Genomic DNA, 21,201 nt, shown 5'->3' on the forward strand with positions numbered 1-21,201 from the left:
TCTTTAATATTATTTACTATTTAACCCTTGATCAATTGTTACTATTTAACCTTCGGTCTAAAACAATAACTAAATCTTCATAGACTCTACCAAAACATTCTCTAAAAATGAATAAAAAACCTTACTCTATTATACCATAACTTTCTTTTAATATATTAATCATAAATCAATACCTCATATTAAATTAAAAAATAAAAGAAAAAACCAAAACCAAACCTCATAAAATTTATATATTATCATGAATAATAGTTATGTGTCCTACACTAACTACCAAATATTTTGGCATTTATACTCTTATCTAAATTATGTGACCTGCTTATACTCCCAGGTTGAATAACTTGAATAAATGACATTTATGCTTTGTACAATAATGATCATTTTTTAAGAAAGTATTAATTATGCCATAAGGCATTCCCTCTAAAATGAGCTCCCCTCTTTGCCGACATGTCATCCTTGTACACCATACGATTAGATGTTAGACAATTAAGAAACACACAGCGGTTCGATCAAGAAAAGGTAGTTATGAATATTGGTTGATAACCATGTTCATAGTCTCTGCGGCAGAAACCGCTTCAATCATCGCACAACTTGCCAGAGGTAATTCTATAGCTCCCCGAACCCATTATGTTCTATTTGTAGTTTGTTTCGACCGAGACTCCCAGCAATTTTCCGTCTGACGATGAGATGACAGAAGAAGGGTCCCGTGCTGGGAAGCGGAGAAAAACGACGCCCAAAGGCCTCTCGGAGATAGACCTGGACACTGTTCGTGAGCTCCTAAAGAGACTGGTGAGTTGACAGCAGAGGTTTTTCATTGATTTGCTAGATTCCATGGAGAAGAAAGAGGAAATCTGGGAGCAGATTCGTCAAGAAAAGGAGGAAAAGTGGCGAGCAGAGGAAAGAGTGTAGTGGTGTTTATTTAATATCACAATGATTATTTTATCCAAGAAGCTCGTCGATGGCGACTCAGGGTTTTGCAGCTGTGACCCAAGGTTTTGCGGCACTAAAGAATTTAAACCCAAACCAACAACGGGGGGTTCGGACTAGACTAATCATGACGGTGGTGTAATTATTCCCAATTTTGGCAGCGATGGCAGAGGGCCAAAGAAAAGGTCAAAGAATTGGAAGCGAGTGGAGGTTCTTTGGTTAATTAAGTTTAGGGCTGAGATGGAGTCGAGATTTGCCAAGTCCACTTGGTGGGCGGTGCTATGGGAAGAGCTTGCTGAGCTTTTGGGGGCAGAGGGTATCAAGTGCGATGGGAAGCAATGTAGATAAGAATGCTACAAGCTCATCGCAGAGTTCAAAGATGTGAGCGATGGCAATATTTACTTCACCAATCCACCTCTAAGTGTCGAAAAATCCAAACAAGATGGTCTCAGGGCGAGATTTAACATTATAGCTCAGAGTAATGTATGATCATGATGTTGCTGTCACAGTGAAACAATTTTTGTTTCATTGAAAATTGAAATATGATGATAGGATCCAAGTAAAATAGTTGAGTTCCTTTCTGACCTTCTAACCAAAACATTCTTTATTTTTGTTCATATCACGAAAGTGGAAGCAATTTAAGGTAATTTATGTTATGTTCAAATAATTAGGATTATTTAAAGCAATTTGTATAATTCATAATTTATATTGTTTACAGCATTGTCCTTGCAATGGGTAATTTCCATTGCGCTGAACACAGTCTTATCATTACAAATGTATCATTTTAAAAATGTAAAGGATTAGCCGAACACATTTTTAAATTTTTGAACAGACACTCGAGATTGAGGGTTTGAGCCCAAGAGCGACCCCATTTTCCCTGAACACCCTCACAAATTAGCATAGATCACTTAACGTTTATGTCAAACTAAACAGCTAGTAAACTATAATAGATATTTTTAAGGGAGTTGTCTATAATGCGACTTTTTGGAGATTCCAGTGACGGAATCTGACAGAAGAAATTGAGGTTAAATCTTGATTTGTTGCAGTTAAAATGGTTTTTTAACTGCATATTTGGATTCAGCACCCTAGAAAACCCCTCGGACGCTTTCATTATGCATAAACTAGCTATTAAACTTGCGATTCCAATAAATTCCTGCCGGATTTCGACCAGAAAAACCCGCCCGAAAGGCTTTCAAAAAGTCGCGTTATAGACATCTGCATTTTTAAATAAAAGCATTCATAGCGCAAAACAAATCTAGTTCAACTGTTGGAATAAGAAATATTAACATTTCTGGAAAAAGAAGACTGTAATGTTTCCCTTCAGCAACAAAAATCTTACGGAGAATATCAAAATAAGAAGATCATGCTTTTCATCAACACAAAGATAGGGAAATAAAAATACCAAATTGAATCTGAGCAAAGAAATTCATTGAAACTATAAACATATATATATATATATCTCGGACCGAGTCTAAGAAACCTTACATAATGGAAATACCCAAAAAAAAATAACCAGAGAGGTTCCTTGCAAGCCGGTAACAGGTCTTGCCTAAACAATTACAAATTTCATTCTCGGTGAGGCTTCAACAAAATTCAAACCATAGCATGCTCCAAACGCCATTAACAAATTTAACCGAGAAGGGGGGTTACCCATCCTGAGAGCACTATGTGCAGGTTAACGCGGGCAGACCCTTGTGACTGGTAGGGGATTCCAGTATGCCAAAATGGATGAGATTACACCCCAGATAGGAAGGAGTTGCCATCGAACAAAAGAATAGGAGGGAAGCCATATAAGCTTACCTGGAAAAAATTCAGAGGCCCAAGCCCCGTAAGGATGAGGTCAAAATCCTCTGGAGGCTTTTCCATTAACGCGGCCACGAGCCCCTGCCAAACCCGCAGAGCATAGAGAAAAAAAGAAAACAAAGACATTAGAACTTAAAAAAAACTAAGATCAAGCCTGAGCTGACATGAACAGAAGCGTTTTTAGAAAATAAAGTAACCTCACCTGGGTAATTACAAAGGAACTCCCTATCTTGAGCGTGAAACCCTCGAGCAACACTCGGAATGATCTGATCCCAATAGGAGGCATGCTTGCAGCATAAGCACCACCGCCATCGACAGAGAGCAAAGTCGGGGCAAGGAGGAAAGGGTAGAATGAGCTGCGAAGCCAGACCTGGTAGAGGGTAAAACACCTGGAATAACCCAGAACCATTGGATCAGGGACTGGCAACCTCCTTCGTTGATGAGGCAAGGGATCTCGAGGTTCACAGACAGCTCCACTACATGTATTAACTCTGCTGGTCTGGAGAATTATATGCCAGTGATAACTCGGTCACGCCAAGCTCGAGATAAGTCTTGAAATTCGAGCTGGAGGGCGGAAAATAAATCCAAGTGGATAAGGACCCGTCCTCCACTATGCCAAAGATCAATTCATAAACAGATCATTAACGATTGAAATACTCGGGTCTCTTGTGGTATATGTTGCCCATCCGAACGATTAAGTTTTCAGCTAACGATTTGATGCATTTTTGCAGTGGATACTTCCATGGGGACTAACACAATTAAATAAACCAAATTCATGTTTACTGTGTGTAGCTAATAGTGATGTGATCCTTTATATTTAATTTACCATAAAAAAATAACAATTATTTAACTTACCATGAAAAAAAATAACAATTATTATAATTTCCAAAGTTATCAGAAATATCATTCAATTACTTTTTATTACACTTAATATCTCATAGTATCCACTCATATATAGTTACATATGTTTTTTTTGTTAGTTTACTACATTTTTTTAAAATAATTATTTTAAATACTAAAATAAAACTTATTATAAATTGAAATTAAGAAAAAAAAGCAAGGTTATAAGTGTGAAATTTATGTAAAAATATTATATAAATTTAGATATTATTTTATATCAAAATATTAATATTTTGTTGAATAATAGATATTAGTTTATCTTTATCTTAATTTTGGATTGATAGCGTAACCCTAGGAGTCAAGCTCTACTCTACAAAATGAAATTGCAAATGCGAACATGAAATTTATTATTAAATTTATTATTCATAATCTAAGAACCAATGCTGAATTAGAAATAAAATAATGGTTGCAAGCAAATGTGGGAGGGGTTTCTTGCCATCACTCGAAATAGCCATTGTAACACTTGAAATGTTGTGCCATGACAATGGCCTCCGGGATCTGGTTAACCAACACAACAATGAATTCAAATTAAATCGTATTAATAGTCCCAATAACCCTAGGGGTCAAGCTCTACTTCACAAAATGAAATTGCAAATGCGAAGAATGAGCGGACCTTGATGATGGTTATTACCTCTACTTAACTACCATAATCTCCATTGTTGGTAATGATTCTGAGGACAAGAGCAGTCCTTTGACCATAGCTCAAGGTCTGTTAGACCTATGCTCAATTCCTAGTCTAGTATCTACATTATGTGTGATTCTTTATTATTCATAATCTAAGAAACAATGCTGAATTAAAAATAAATAATGGTTGCAAGCAAAGGTGGGAGGGGTTTCTTACCATCACTCAAAATAGCCACTGTAACACTTGAAAGGTTGTGCCATGACAATGGCCTCGAGGATCTAGTTAACCAACACAACCATGAACTCAAATTAAATCGTATTAAGAGTCCCAAAAACCCTAGGAGTCAAGATCTACTCTTCAAAATGAAATTACAAATGCGAAGAATGAGCGTACCTTGATGATGGTTATTACCTCTACTTAACTACCATAATCTCCATTGTTGGTAATGATTCTGAGGACAAGGGTTGTCCTTTGACCATAGCTCAAGATCTGTTAGACCTATGTTGAATTCTTAGTCTAGTATCTACATTATGTTTGATTCTTTGAAACAATGTTTATTGTTTGGGTTTTATTGCATCTTGAAAACTCTTGTATGTGATATGTCTTAGCCCTATTCAAAGTTGTAAAGTGTGTTTTATGATGATCTCCTTGGTACTAGACAAGATCTGTTAGACCAGTAGATTTTAATATATGGAACCATTTATACTTATGTTACCTGACTAATTCAATTTATGCCTTACGACACTTCCTTTGCAACATTTGATGCAAATGCTAGTTATTATATCTTTTAGAAAATCCGCTAAGTACCAAATTTTATGGCATCCGAGGTGGCATGATCCAGGTGGATGTTGGTGGCCACCCACCTATCCCATTTGGACCCCCACAACTGTCTCTTTCAGTCTTTTCAGTTTCCTAAATTGTAGCACAGTTTACTATTTTTAGCAGTTTTTCGGGTCCTGAACTTCCGGAGTCGTTTTGAGGCCCTAAACGACATTTTTTTGGGAATCTGGGGCAACATGGGTCCATGGACCGATGTTGCCTCCCAAAGTGGTAGTACTCGGATAGATCTTTCTAACGAGCTATCGTACGCGTCAAACGGAGATCGTATGCCAAAGTTACGACCCCGGGAAATTGATGTACCAATTTACCCAAACGGGGCCCACAATTTGGCGTTTCATCTTCTAGGGTTAGGTTTTGGGATGTGAAGGGTTTTCCATTGTTTCTCAACAATAAATAGGCCTCCGAGCCTCATTGTAACACAGTTCGAAACAGTTCAGAGGCATGTAGCCGCGACATCTCTTCTCAGAGATAAGCTACCATCGCCCTAGCTGGTTTTCTTTCCATTTCTGTTTGTAAGCATATTTCAATATTCTCCATTAATGAAATGAAGTATTATTTCCGCTGCATCTCTGTTTTTATGGTTATCGCATCTCTGTATTTATGGTTATCTCCGTAATCTATTGCGTTCCTGTCTAAATCCGGATCAGTGGTATCAGAGCGGTCTGCTTTTTCTCTGTTTTTCTTTGGATGTCCCCAACGAGGTCTGGATATAAGGAGTTAGGGCTTGAACTAGTCAAACCTTTGCAAGACCAGCCTCGCAAATCCCGACGGCCTCCCATGGCGGATGAGAAAAAAGATGAGGGGGCAGGAGATCCTATCAAAATCTTGCTCGAAGAAGCGCTCGAGCGACAAAGGAACGCGATGATGGATAGATTTGCGCAGATTCTTCAGCGACTACCCAGAGGCGATGCATCGACTTCCAACAGCGACTCTGGAAATGCCACACCCTTCAAGGTACAAGTTAATTTTGGAATCCCCATCTTCGAGGGTCAAATAGACACAGATGCTGTAGATAAATGGTTAAATCTGCTAGATGGGTATTTTTTTGTTCATGAATTTTCAAGTCGGTAGAAGATTGTTTTCGCTCTTCTCAAAGCAGCCCCCCACGTCAAGGACTGGTGGGAAACCTACTGTGAGGAGAAGGATGAAAGCACAGGCTCACTATTTTCAGCCGCACCCACTTGGAATGACTTCAGGGATGCCATCAAGGAGCAATACTACCCTGTCGGAAGCTATGAGGACAAATACATCAAATGGACCACACTGCGGCAGGGACGAGACCAAGGTGTGTTGAAGTTCACAAACATTTTTCATACCCTTCGCACACAGTTGGGTATCAAAGATTCTGAGCTGCATCTGGTACTCAAATACCGTGGCTGCCTGCACAAATACATCCAGGAAGAGATGGTGTTCTTGAACATCTCCTCACTCGGCACAGCATACCGATACGCTGTCAAAAGCGAGCAAAAGTTCAAACAGAAGAAGCGAGACTTTGGATCTGCAAATCCGAAGCCTAAAGGACAAAGCCAAGGCGGGGTGACCCAAGACAACCCATCGAAGCCGCAAGAAAAGAACAACACCACGAAGCCGAAGAAGGACACAGGAAAGTGGTGTGAGTTCCATAAGAGTCCCACTCATAACAAAAGTGAGTGTCGGACCAAGCAGTCACTGGTGGCTGAGTTGAAGGCTTCTGAATCAGATGCATGTTCCGACCCTGAGTCAAAACCCGACAAGGGGAATGGCAAAGGGAAGCAGATCATTGATGTGGATCCCAGCGCCACTGTTGCCACCGCCAAGATCCAGAAAGATGAGCCCGAAAATCCAGAGGAAGGGGAGCGTCTTTTCCACTCACAGATGTGGGTGAAGGGTTCGCCGCTACAATTCATTGTCGACAGTGGCAGCCAAAATAACCTCATTTCAGCAGAGGTCGTGAAGCAGTTGGGCCTACCGACTACACCGCACCCGCAGCCGTACAGTATCGGGTGGCTTCACGAAGGACGAGATCTGAAAGTTCTCCAGTAGTGCCGCCTTCCCTATAGCATCAAGCCCTTCACAGATGAGGTATTGTGTGATGTTACACCTCTAGATGTTTGTGATGTATTATTAGGCCAGCCATACTTGTGGAGGCGACATGCTGTGTATGAGTCCAGGCCTCGTGCTGTCATTATTTCTTTGAATAATTCATTATACAGGATACCGGAGGTAGCCCCACCTACCGCCACATCTTTCATCACTACCAAAAAAGGCAGCAAGCTCATATCACAGGCCAGGAAATTCATATGTCTGGTTCACTCACAAAATAAGGGGAAGATCATTGCTACATCCATGACCCCTGCAAAGGGTTCCTCCACACAGCAACAGCAGCAAAGGGATACGGTCATGGTAGAACACAGGAGCAACTTCTCCTCACCCACAGGGGCACCACATAAGTTTCAGGTGGGCAACAAAGTCTGGTTGCATCGACAGAGAGAACGCCTGACCAGAACCCATCAGAAACTCAGACCACTCTGACATGGTCCTTACGCTAGTACTAAGGCTATGGGAAACAATGCTTTGAAGCACAACATTCCTCCATTCCTTCACCTGCACCAAGTGTTCAATATGGACCATCGTCGACCATGCTTCCCACCATCACTGGACACATCAAAGATTGTAGGACAAGTTAAGCAGATGGAGGAACTCAACGCAATGGGGACCATTGCTTCCTAAGGGGGGAGGAATGATCCAGGTGGATGTTGGTGGCCACCCACCTATCCCATTTGGACCCCCACAACTGTCTCTTTCAGTCTTCTCAGTTTCCTAAATTGTAGCACAGTTTACTATTTTTAGCAGTTTTTCGGGTCCTCAACTTCTGGAGCCGTTTTAAGGCCCTAAACGACGTTTTTTGGGAATCTGGGGCAACATCGGTCTGTTGCCTCCCAAAGTGGTAGTACTCGGATAGATCTTTCTAACGAGCTATCGTACACGTCAAACGGAGATCGTATGCCAAAGTTACGACCCCGGGAAATTGATGTACCAATTTACCCAAACGGGGCCCACAATTTGGCGTTTCATCTTCTAGGGTTAGGTTTTGGGATGTGAAGGGTTTTCCATTGTTTCTCAACAATAAATAGGCCTTCGAGCCTCATTGTAACACAGTTCGAAATAGTTCAGAGGCATGTAGCCGCCACATCTCTTCTCAGAGATAAGCTACCATCGCCCTAGCTGGTTTTCTTTCCATTTCTGTTTGTAAGCATATTTCAGTATTCTCCATTAATGAAATGAAGTATTATTTCCGCTACATCTCTGTTTTTATGGTTATCGCATCTCTGTATTTATGGTTATCTCTGTAATCTATTGCGTTCCTGTCTAAATCCGGATCATGGCATCATCCAGAAAACCATTGACATCCAAAGTAGTTGATAACATATACTTTTCCTATAAGGGTTTATTTACTCGCAGTCTTTTATTTAAAAAATTATATACTCAAGGTCTTTTATTTAAGAAAGATAGTATTACTACTCGCACTTTTATACAAACTAACAAAAACTGTAATATAATACTATATTTTTAGCCATTGACTTTTTATTTTTCTTAAAATAGTTTTGTCGTTATGGTTATGATTGGGATATCATAATACACCATTTTCGTCTTTCTGCTTTGTTTCTGGCAAAAATGTGAGGTCAGAGTGAGAATTTTGAAAGTTAACAATATTAAATATTAAGTCTTCCATATATATTATTTTATTAAATATTAAGTCTTCAATATATATTATTTAAAAAAAAAATTAAAGAAACTTAAAAGAAGAGTATTAATGTGGTCATTTTAACACAAAAAAGACATTCCTCTTTTAAAAGATTTAATTGTTATTTACAATTTTATTTAAAATTAAAATCTTGCTTTCTCCCGCCCGTGTTTTAATGCCTGGAAACTCGGAACCATAAGTTATTATTTATTTTTTTTACTCTAAAATAAAAATAAATATAGAATTCCCTTCAAACCCTACGAAAGTAAAGGCTTAGAATACATCGAAAGCGTTGCAGGGCAGTGCAGAACGGTGATAATGAAGCCTGTTATTCTTCAACTTCGTAAGGATGAGTTTTGTTATATTCTGACTCATCTTTGTTTTTGTCATCATAGAAGATGCTATTCTTTTGAGTCATTTGTTCAAATATTCAATGTTTTTTTCGTAAGATATGATTAGCATTTGCATCTAATGTTGCAAAGGAAATGCCATAAAGCATCGAATGTGGAAGAAGAGTGACATGTGAATGGGTATTGTTGAAAGGAAGGGTCGATGATAATGAGTTGCAATTGAAATTTTTAGTTATGTGTATGCTGAATATGGTTTTATTCAAGGATAATTTTAGGGGCGAATGTTCGCCCTTTGGCGAAATTAAGGGGTTTTAAGTTTTTAGTGGGCGAATATTTTGTATCATAGTACATTTTTACAAATCACCTCAAATAGCCCACCTTATTTTAAGGGAGAGGGTAAAAAAGGTAAATTTAGACCTTGAAATTAGGACTTACAACCTTCCATTCGCCCATTTTCAAGAATAGGTTTTATTTAAGTGAATCCATTCGCCCATTTTCAAGCATAGGTTTTATTTAAGTGAATCCTATGGGCCAAATACCATATTTATAAAAGAGGTATGGTAAATTAATAAAAATATAAATAAATGAGAGGTATGGTAAATAAATAAAACATTTTTTATATTTACTCCATAAGTCACCTTATATACATGTAAGGGTGTAAACAAATAAAAATATAAGTAAAGTGGAGGTATGGTAAATAAATAAAACGTTTTTTATATTTACTCCATAAGTCACCTTATATACATGTAAGGGTGTAAACAAATAAAAATATAAGTAAAGTGGAGGTATGGTAAATAAATAAAAATATAAATAAACTAGACATATCGTAAATAAATAAAACCTCTTTTTATATTTAGTCCATAACCCTCGTTCTATTTATGAAGGCTCAAGAAAGAAGTTTTATTTAAGTGAATCCTATGGGCCAAATACCATATTTGTAAAAGAGGTATGGTAAATTAATAAAAATATAAATAAACGAGAGGTATGGTAAAAAAATAAAACATTTTTTTATATTTACTCCATAAGTCACCTTATATTTACGAACACTTAGAAAATGGGTTATATTTAGGTGAAACCTATGGCCAAAATACTATGGGACAAATACCATGGACTAGATTGTTATTAATACCATGCAAAAAACCATTATTAACCCTAATATTAGAATTAATAAAAACAAAAATGGCACATGGTATTGACCCATGGTATTCACCAAAATGGCACATGGTATTGACCCATGGTATTCACCTGGAATGTAGCCTATTTAAATGGGGGAATTAAACCAGCATGTAGCCTATGCTAAAATTCACTAGGACTTTACAAAGTTTTATTATTTAGTGAAAGACTCGCCAAGATCTTACAAGATTTTATAATTGAGTAAAATATTCGCCATCCTGGTGAGAGATTCGCCAAAAAATTATATATACATATTATATTATTGATAAAATCGCCTTCCATTTTTCCTATATACCATGGAGATTCACCCATTTATTATATTTATAAATTCAGGGGGGGTTCTTAAAATTTTCCCTGGTTTTATTGTAAATAAAATTAGTGTGGAATAATAGTGACTTGTGAATAGACATTGTTGAAAGTAAGGGGTGGATCAATTTGAGTTACGATTGAAAGTATTAGTTATGTGTGTTTTGAATATGGATATTTTGTAAGTAACAATAGTGTTTGGAAGAATAGCAACATCTGAATGGACATTTTTGAAATCAATAGTGATGATAATGAGCTATAGTTAATGTCATGCAGAGGTTATCCATTATCAATGAAATAGTTGTTGTTTATCTGAATATCCTTTTGTTCAATATTGTAAGGTTTTTTTTTTTTTGTTAACTTTTTTTGGTGGAGATTATGTTTTTCCATATGTTACATATTTATGGCATTATTAAAAAATACAAGTGGTTTTTAATGAAAGAGTTGAAAAAAGCGATACTATGATACATGATTGTGAACAACCTGATGGTTGCCATTTTATAGTTGAAATTTTATTTTGTCAATGTGTTGTAGAAGTAATATTAATATTTTGGAAAATGTACATTTATTATGGAAATTCTTTAATAGTAGTTTACATGGGAAAGGTTATTGATAATAATATTTAATAAATAAGATTGCATGTAATGGTGGAAGATGAATCCATGTGATATACATATGGTATAATTTACAGAAAGTAGAATGTTTGTAACAAAGAAAGTCTTTTGATCTTGAAACGTCATGTTTCAAGTTGCAATTGAAAAATACAAGTAGTAAATTGTAGCGGATGAGGTGAGGAAAGAAATGTAATTTTTTGAAGAACATTTTGGTTGTCATTCCATATTTGAAGATGCATTGTAATTTGTTGCAGGCAACAAAGTTCTGAAGAAGCAGCAATGAACCTAGAAAATGTATATCTGTTTAAAGTTTGTAATTGTGAAATTTATTAGTAATAGTTTGCATGTGAGTTGTGTTAAAATGAAATTGGAATGAATGGAAATAAACTTACCTTTGTCATGGGGATTAAAGTATTGTTAGTCGAAGATGCAAGGTGAACGATGGCATACCGAACACCATTGGAGATTTATGCGTAATTGGAGATGCATATTTCATGATTGCCATTCTGCTCGTATTTTTCGCATTCTGTCATGTTGATAAATGTGGTTTATGCGTTTTAGGGAAGATTTTATTTATAGTAATAATCTTATAGTTGGAAGGAGACGGTATAAAGGTACTGGTAGATTTGGTAATGGAAGAAATTTGTTTTTTATATGTTGCAATGTAAGTATTGATGCCTCAATTTTGTCCCAATAGTTATATAGTTGTGCTATTTCTGAGTCCATATGTCCTGTTGGAAAAGAAAGAAAATGTTAGAATCAACTATACAGAAAATATAATGAAATTGTAATATTTCCAAACATGATTAATAATGATTAAATTTGATTATTGTTGAAAGATATGAACGATATGCTATGAAATAGATTGAGCTTAATAAATAAAAGAAACCTTTTGGTGATGTTAACATATGGATTGGAGCAGATTGTCTAGAGGTGGCATTGAACGAAGAATTTCTTCTGTGTGTTTTCTACGAGCAATATTTTTGTTGTCCTTTATTTTATTGTAATGATCAAAATTGAATGCAGGGTAGATCCAAAGATCTTGTAGAGAAGGTACTCTTGAAATTGATATGAATGTGAGACCTTGGCATTTAGTTTTCCTAATGTCAATTGTTGCTTTTGGCAGTGTCATACCTTGAGATTTATGTATGGTTAATGACCAAGCCATATTTACTGGAATTTATGTATGTCCATTTCTTTTTATTGCTGGAACAATCAAGTGAGTGGGATTTATTTCATCCCAAGGAGGGCCGATGTATATGGGAAAAGTTGCGACAACAATTGTTGGAAGTTGTGGAGGTGCAATTGATTCTTTGTAAATGATGGTTACAATTTTTCCGAGGGAACCATTAACAAGTCCGGCTGAAACCCAAAAATTGGAAGTTAACATTACTTTTTGGCCATTGCATAGTAACACTATTCGCTCAAGTTGCTTGTCTTCTGAGGAAATGTTGGAATATGTGTTGTAATCTTCATTAATGGATCTTACGACCAAACTGTTTAGATATTTTATCATTTTCTTATTATGGACCATTGTTTGAGAATTTGTTGGAAATAGATGCATGGAATCATGGAAGGAATGTATTTCATCTTCTGATAAAAAGGAATCTATGCGCGACATGAGTATGTTGTAGTCGTCAATTGTTGGATTAGCATTTCTAATGTTCTAGAGGATGTTCCTAAAAGTAACCAGGGTGATGTTGTTGCCTTGTTGACGAAATATTCTATCTAATGTGATCACTGTGTTGAAGGTGTTCCACAGTGCGCTTCTGTGGCTCGTGCCTACGTATAGAGGTATGTCTTTGACGGGTGGTAATTGATCGAGATCACTAACCAATATAATGGAACAATTGCCGAAAGGAGTGTTTCTTTGCAGTGGAAATGCCTCTCGAAGACATTCGTCAATATGGCTAAGAATCTTTGGCCCAATGAAGCTCATTTCATCGATTAGTATGTACCTTATATGCTTGAGTTCTTCTTGGAATTTTGTACGAGTATTGCCTTCTAAGGGAGTAAGATCCTTTATAAGAAGGTGGCAAGCGGAATTGATTTTTGATGCTTGTATGTTGAAGGTAGTAACACCTGTAGGGGTGAGAAGCATGAGCGATGAAGGTTCTGAGCTTGCAAGGGTAATGAGCATATCTTTGATGGAACTGGTTAGGAGGGATTTTCCTGTACTAGCAATGCCCTGTATTATCATTCTGAGAGTGGCTAAACTATCCTTCTTAGCAAAATTATTAGAAATAATATTTAGAGATTTTCTTTGCATTGGAGATAATGTAGTAAGGGTCATCAGGATATGTTGACATGCTTGAATAATGTGTTGGATGGAGTGGCTATTCTCAATGAATTCTATGGCATTATTTTGTAGATCTAATGGGATAGTGGTATGATTCTAGTTATGGTTGTCATTAAAGCCATGAAGGCCAAGCATGTCAAGGTCATTTATGAGGAGCTCATTTGTAGGGTATAATTGGGAGAGTAATTCCCATTCATTTGTTTCCATGGTTTCTGGAGGATACTCTTCATGAAAAATTGAGTTATCATCTGTGATAGATTCAATATCAGATAGTGTGCGGTGTTGATGCCAAGGTTTGTAGAATGGACAAAATGTTTTCTAATTTGTGATGAATTCTGCAGCAAAATCTCCTATAACTTGTACAATATGGCAAAAGGGTTTGTATAGCATAAGTTCAACTCTGCAAAACTCAGAATAGTAAGGTTCGGTTGTGGATGGTATGGAGGAGTAACATGGTATGACCCAAATAATTTCTTCTGTAGGTCTAAGTTTCCATTTGTTTGTTTGGCGACGAGGATCATATGATCAGGATCTTGCTACTTCTATAAGTGATGTGGATTCTAGGGTAGAAGGGTGTTGGATATATGTATCTATGATGTGTGGGGATGTCGAGGAGGTGGTGTTAGTTTTTGGAAGGCGCATATAAATTTTTTGGCTTACGTTTAGAAAAAAGAATGATCGACTACACAATGTTAATGGTAATTTTTATAGCATATGGCAGGTCTCTTATGCTCCAATTTCACAATCAACAAGGGTTTCTGCAAGGAATTTTCGAAATGCAGATTTTGCTAGGTCAATAATGGGTGAAGCAAGGACAATTCTACGTAGTATGTGGTGGAAGCTTTCATATTTTTTTTCTAATTTGGATGCATATTTTACGATATATTTTTGCACAGCATGTATGGAGAGTATTGATTGGCAGTCAACATTTGCACACCAAATAGATACGATGGTAGGGATATGGGTATTGAGTCGATCATCGTTGTTAGTAGGGGTGTATGTTTTTTGGCCATTGGAGTCAATGAATAAGGATGATTTTGGATGTAATTCCCATGGTGCTTTATAGCGACATTCGAATGAAGATCCTTTTTTCATAGGCATGTGCTTTTGGTGCATTTTGTGTGACGTTCAACACAATTGATGAGTTGTTCACTATCATTGAAAGGATTGGTTCTGAAGATTTGCAGCGTGGACAATATACAATGGTCTTTTGGATTTGTCCAAGTAATTTGTTGGTTTGTAATCGAAGGAATATGAGGGTCCTAAGATGAAATATATTTGTCGAAGAACTACCTAGTAATATCGACTACTTATGTGTCTTCCCAGTTGAGGCTTTCCATATCAAGTGCATTTTCTATCCAAGGGAAACCATAGATATGTGCAGATCCTCTATGTTGCCATTCATACCTATCAAGTATGCATTTTCGTAAGATAATTTTGTAGTATATGAGGTATTGTGTTTAGAGAGTTATGAGAGAAATGTGGTAGAATGCATACCTATACCAGTAGTCTTTTGTCTACAAGTGTTTCTCTAAGAGAACTTCACAAAATGTTGTGAATATACGCTGCATATATATTGATGTTATATGTGGGTTAGAGATAATGTTATCATTTCTCCATTTTTGTTGGTTTGCAATATCAGAAGGTTGACATCCAGGCATGACTGCATGAAGATCAGGCCATTTTGTATCAGCTGCACTTAATGTGAAGAAGAACGTCGGGCAACCGAGCTGTGATATCATGTCCATGGGTTCATTTTTAGCTTTGTGCCAAAAAGATCTGTTCCATGTAAAGAGCAACCGAATCGCATGACTTTCTCTGCCAATTGCTCGTCTGGAAATTATTCTAATTAGATGTTCAGATCTTGAATAGATGCTAGAAAGTTATCTATGATGTTATTTTTCACAAAAACTGAAGCTATTGCTTGATTGCAATGTCGCATCATGATATTATATATGTAATAACGAAAGCATGGGTGTTTGTTGAATCCGTTATCATAGTAATGTATGAGATGAAGTGCATATACATGTAACTGCACTACTTTCATTCTTTATTGATTGGGCATTGTAGCTCCTATGGGGAAAGCCATAGAGAGTAGACATTCTGTGTTGTGTCCATTGGTTGGGGATAAGCTAATTAGTGGCCATTCAATTATAGTATCAAAATGGTGGTTGTAAGTATGTAAATAATGGTAGATTTATTGGATTTTGTATTTGTATTAGGAATAATGGGTATGAATGATGATGTTTAGTGTAGGGATGGGTTTGTGGAATCTTCAGTGGGCTCAAGTGGTGGTTCAGTTGAAAGGTGGACAGTTGTTTCTATATTATTGGAATGGAGAAGGGAGGAGGAGACATCGGTGGGGATAGCTGGTAATGGTGCTAGTGCGTTGTTATCAATACAAGCATTCTTATAGTATGGGTCATTTGCCAATTTGTATTCTAATGCCGCGAGAACGCGATGTCTACTAACAATGAAATCATAAGCATGGTGGTCATTACTATGATGGGTGACAATTGGAATGTCCAAGTCTTCAACACATCGTGGCAACATGCTTGCGATTTTTGTAATGTCTTGTGGAAAACAAATTGTGTGGCCACTGTATTTATGTTGGCCACCACGTGCATGTGTTACCTTCAATATAGGGTAAACCCTAGAAATGAGCATTTCTTCTATTTGTGAAAGAGACGTAAGGACAACTGGCTGAGGAATAAGGTCCATGTTGTTTGATAATGAGAAGCAATGACCCTTTTTTTCAAAGATGCATCTGGAGGAGCAATACATTTGGTTCAAATTGTGGATATGTATTCCAGGATATGATTCAAGACAAATGGAGCATGGGCATTTAGGTGCAAGTTTATCAATATTTGTACGGAATTTTTGATGTGCTTTAGTAGTATAAACATTGCTGAAAGCATGTGCGAAGGAGGGGTTAGGGCAATGAGGTATGGATGTATTTGTTTGAGAGGTTTGCTGAAAAGATAGAGAGTTTGATAATTTAAAAGGAGGATTATTTTCGGGGTGGGAATTAGAAAATACGGAGAGGTTTGATGGAAAATGTGAATGTTCACCATACGTTTCAAACGATGAATGTTGGTTTTCCTTCTGTTTTTTGTTTCTTTGACATTCTGTGATGCTTTTTTTTGCCCGATAAAGCTCACGACATCGTGCATTTATTCATTATTTATTTGCTACATAGTATCTTTGGACACATTCATCATGACAAGAAGAATACATCTGCAAAAATTATGGTCCCTATAGGCAAGAGAGGGGAAAACAGGAATGTTGTTTGGAGAGAACAACCATGTTACTGTATAAAAGTGAAAATGGAGAAATAAATTGATGTTTTGAATAGTTTTATGTGAATTTTTTATTTGAATAATGTGTTTGAAAGAACCTTTTAGTTATTTTCATTTATACACGTGGATAGTTGCATGTGTAATGCAGCAAGTTACCTCATTTGTTAAAAGAAAAAGATGAAAAAATGTGAATAAGTGTACATACACAATGTTAGATACAATGGAGGATGCATATTTATTTCAATGCTATATAAGAGAATTTGTCGAGAATGCATGTAATAGTATATGGTGGAAAATTGTATTTATAGAATAAGATAATAGAAACTGTCAGAAAGAGAGGAATACATTTTGCGATATATACCTATGATATCAAGATGTTATCAATCGCTCAAATAATGTTGTTGGATTCTGTTGTGAAATGCAAGATTTATTCTTTCATGATAACACATTTCAATGATGGTATTCCTTTGAAAGTTTCTATGTTCACTGATAGTGTGAAGATATGATCTCTCCATAGTGCTTTGGAGATAATTTCCTTGATTAAATTTGGATATGAGGATAACAAGTAGAAGTCTTTGGCATTATTCCCAAGAATTGTAGATCCCGCATCCTCAAAAGCAACAGTTGAAGCTAATTCACCAGTGTGACCTTGTATGTCAATATTCAATAAGTATTTGTAATCACAGTCAATTACTTTGGTGTTGCATTTTGGGCAAAACCACATGCCTATATTTTGTGGAATAAGTTTCTTCATGCATTTTTTCCCATCAACGATGGACGCGCAAGAAATGTAGTAAAAACTGTCCATCCCAATTTGTGTTATTGTGCCCTTGAATTAGAAGAATGCTAGTTTCTCTGAGGAATCCATACTATAAATATCAGCAATTGTTATTTTTGCTTGTTGATGGCCAAAAGGACATCTTATTGTCAAGGATGTAGAAGGTGTAGTCGAACCTTGTTTTTTAAACCATGACTTTAGTGTGTGGGCCTCTTCAATGTCATGATATACAAGAATAATGGATCTCATTGTAGTGCCAATATTTTTTCCATTAAATTATCCAACACAGGCAGAATAAATTGCAATGATGGGGTTATTTCCTGAAACACATAGGGAGGATATTTCTTGTGATATGACATCAAAATTTCCTCCCCAAAATATTGCATCCATGTTATACCCAGACATGTCTTGAAGTTGTAGTGTTTGTTTAGTAACTTTAGAGCCATCTTTTCTATGTATGGTGGACACACTGGAAATGTCAATGACAATACCAAGAATATCAACTATGTAGTTGATGTTTGTTGTTCTAATCTCATTGATTTATTTTATATTGAATTGCATCGTTGGCTTATGTGTTTTTTCGCTGGCAACATGCTCTATGGTAGATGTTGCATTTAACAAAATTTTCCAGTCATTTTTTAAGTGGTTGTATTGCTTATTAGCATTTTTCACATTCCCTTTAGAGACAATGTAGACATTTCCATGTTGGATTTTCTCAAAGAAGAATTGGCAACATTGTTGAAATAAGTAATATGTATTTCTCCACCTTCTGTATCAAACAGGTCAAAGCCAAACACTTTACTGGGTCTGTATTGATTCTAAAATTGTCGAAGAGTTGTTTTCCTCTGAACATATCCTTTTATGCACCAATTTGAATGGTAAGGGCTTAATGATTTGATGGGAATTTGGAATGGGATGATGGATGGGGTTGGAGTAGTTCAAAGAGGGCAGTGCCTTTTTGATGAAGGATCTTTGTTCGATGAGGAGGGAGCATCTTCTTCAGATGTGATTAGGATACTCATATTTTTTATATTACCAATTAAGGGTGTAGATGAAGTAGAAATCTCGAAGTCTATTAGCTTTATATACCTACACGACAAATGAAATCATAGGAATAATTGTTAGAATCAGAAGTGTTATCGATAAAAATGCTAAAGTTAAAATAAGAAATTTATAAGAAACTTACATTGATGGACCAATAGCTAAAGTAGTCCAACTTCTAACATTTATAATAGAACCCTTTTGTAGCAAGCTTATTGCTACGAGGTCATTGAAATCTATTGGAAGCATAAGGTGTTTCTTATGTGTGCCATCAGAGATGGCAGTGCGATATCGTGGAGTTGAATTTTTCATTGATTATATGGGTTCAGCTTCAACAATTTGTAGGTATGTTTGAATATGAGTAGATCCAGATAGCATTGAGAAAATAGCATTCTCAATAAGGTTTTTTGTCATTTTCTGAAAGTAAAGACAACAAAATAAGTACTATACAAAAGAAAACTCAAAAATGTGGTTTTCTTCGCAAAATATGTTTAACATTCATTACATTCCTATAACACTACATGAAAATTTATGAACTAAAGGGAAAGAAGCATGTTTAATTTTTTTATAATTGAATGGTTATCTAGGCTTGTAAACATAAAAATGAAGAGGTTTATTAGGACAACTTCTATATGATCATTCTTTTTCAAGCATAGTTAAAAATGGACATTAATAATTTCATAAACCTATGCATGTTAGGAACAATCAGACATGCGTAACATACTTGATACTATAAATTGTAAATTTCATAAACCTACGCATGTTTGAAACATTCGTTCCAAATGCATGGTGTTTCAAATTTTTGTACTCTACAATCTATTTATTAAGCTATCCAAGACAATTTTCCAATTATTATGTAGTAGAAAAAGATGTTGCATGGATGAAATATCATTGAGTGTTTTAACAGGAAAATGTGTACAAATATTTAAAGGCATACTCCTTATGCCTCAAGTTTTTTGGTTTCAGCTTTAGATTTTGAAGTCTATAAATTTATCGAAGCTTCAATTCTCACTTATTCTCGTTGATATCTAAAATTTACAGAGAAATAATAATTATGAAGAATAAGAGGAGACTGACAATTTAGCAATAATATAATCATATTATATTGTAAATTATTTATGAAACCATGCTCAAATCAGTACAAATATTAGCCCATAGGTCCTCATTTCCTTTGGTCCTTAGTTAAACATTCCCACATTAGTTGTGTATGTTTATTTTTCATGCAACTGCTATTTACAATCACAAGACAAGGTTTCAAGCATATGGTCATGTCTACTACCATATCCTAATTTTTATATCTCTAGTTGTTTACAATAGAACACTATTTCCATTTTGTGTTACTATTTTACTTTGCAGCAAAACTATGGTTGAAATAACTCTGGATTGTTATAAATTAGACATGGTGTACTATGCATTCATTTTAGTAGATTGACTCCCCTGATCAAATTAAATGACAAAATCATCATCGCATTATTCTTATGTGATAAGGTCTATCTTGGCTGAAAAAAATGTAATCATAATATATTGTAAATTATTGATGAAACCATGCTCAAATCAGTGCAAATATTAGCCCATAGGTCCTCATTGCCTTTGATCCTTAGTTAAACATTCCCATATTAGTTGTGTATGTTGAATTTTCATGCAAATTCCATTTACAATCACAGTACAAGGTTTCAAGCATATGGTCACGTCTACTACCATATCCTAATTTTTATATCTCCAGCTATTTACAACAGAACACTATTTCCATTTTTTGTTACTATTTTACTTTGCAACAAAACTGTCATTGAAATAACCCTGGATTGTTATAAATTAGACATGGTGTACTATGCATTCATTTTAGTAGACTGACTCCCTGACCAAATTAAATAACAAAATCATCATTGCATTGTTATTATGTGATAGGGCCTATCTTGCCTGAAAAATATGTGACAGTAAAGAGAAAAATATGAGCATGTATGATGCAGGTTCTAAATGGGCATGACCTTTCTTTGATAGAACCTATACAACGTTCTAACTTCTAAACAACCTAAACATAGCAGGGAACATCGTTGAAGTGAAATGCATGCATGGAGAAAAATGGTCCTAATATTTCAGGATGAGACTATAATATTAAGATTATACAGAGTAGTAATGAGAGATTTCAGCTATCACTATAATATTAAGAGTATCCATAATAGTAATGTGACTTTTCAGTGAACACTATCTATTAAGAGTATATATTTCATTGAATTACTCGAATATGGTTGCAGATAAAGAAATAATCGAAGTGAAAAAATTGCAAGGAAACAAGAAAACACTCTCCAACAAATTTTAGAGACCTCGAGGGCAGAAAAAAAGATTGCAAAACAATTAGATGAATCCTTAAACTTGAAAGAAGATGCAATTAAGAGAAAACAGACATGACTTAAGGAGGCTATCTTGGAGGTTGAAGGTGAAAAGCAAGCAAGAAAGGATGCTCACACAGAAAAAGTAGGTTTAGAGACAACACTAAATCAGTTGAAGGTGATTTTAAATAGAGTAGT

The 21,201-nt window shown here is 35.9% G+C and overlaps 1 protein-coding gene and 1 pseudogene across 4 annotated transcripts in view; one reads left to right on the top strand and one right to left on the bottom strand.

Moving 5' to 3' along the window:
- Window positions 1–3,442, bottom strand: part of LOC149179490 (uncharacterized) — a 40,393-nt gene extending 36,951 nt beyond the window's left edge. Inside the window, exons 1-3 of one of the 4 annotated variants that reach the window (XM_089423840.1) lie at window positions 2,930–3,442; window positions 2,725–2,808; window positions 2,350–2,622 (exon numbers count right to left, since the gene is read on the bottom strand). In XM_089423840.1, coding sequence (XP_089279966.1) covers window positions 2,554–2,622; window positions 2,725–2,808; window positions 2,930–3,136 — 360 coding nt within the window. In that variant the 5' untranslated portion in view covers window positions 3,137–3,442 and the 3' untranslated portion in view covers window positions 2,350–2,553. Of the gene's footprint in view, window positions 1–2,349; window positions 2,623–2,724; window positions 2,809–2,929 lie in introns of those variants that run through there. The other 3 variants (XM_089423842.1, XM_089423841.1, XM_089423843.1) reach the window with 3 other exon arrangements.
- On the top strand, window positions 445–1,413 carry LOC149179491 (uncharacterized; annotated as a pseudogene).
- Window positions 3,443–21,201: the final 17,759 nt, after the last annotated feature.

Source organism: Pinus tabuliformis, chromosome 4_1 (genome assembly GCF_031772625.1).
Source record: "Pinus tabuliformis cultivar Carrire ecotype Pingquan chromosome 4_1, CPIR1, whole genome shotgun sequence".
Taxonomy (NCBI): domain Eukaryota; kingdom Viridiplantae; phylum Streptophyta; class Pinopsida; order Pinales; family Pinaceae; genus Pinus; species Pinus tabuliformis.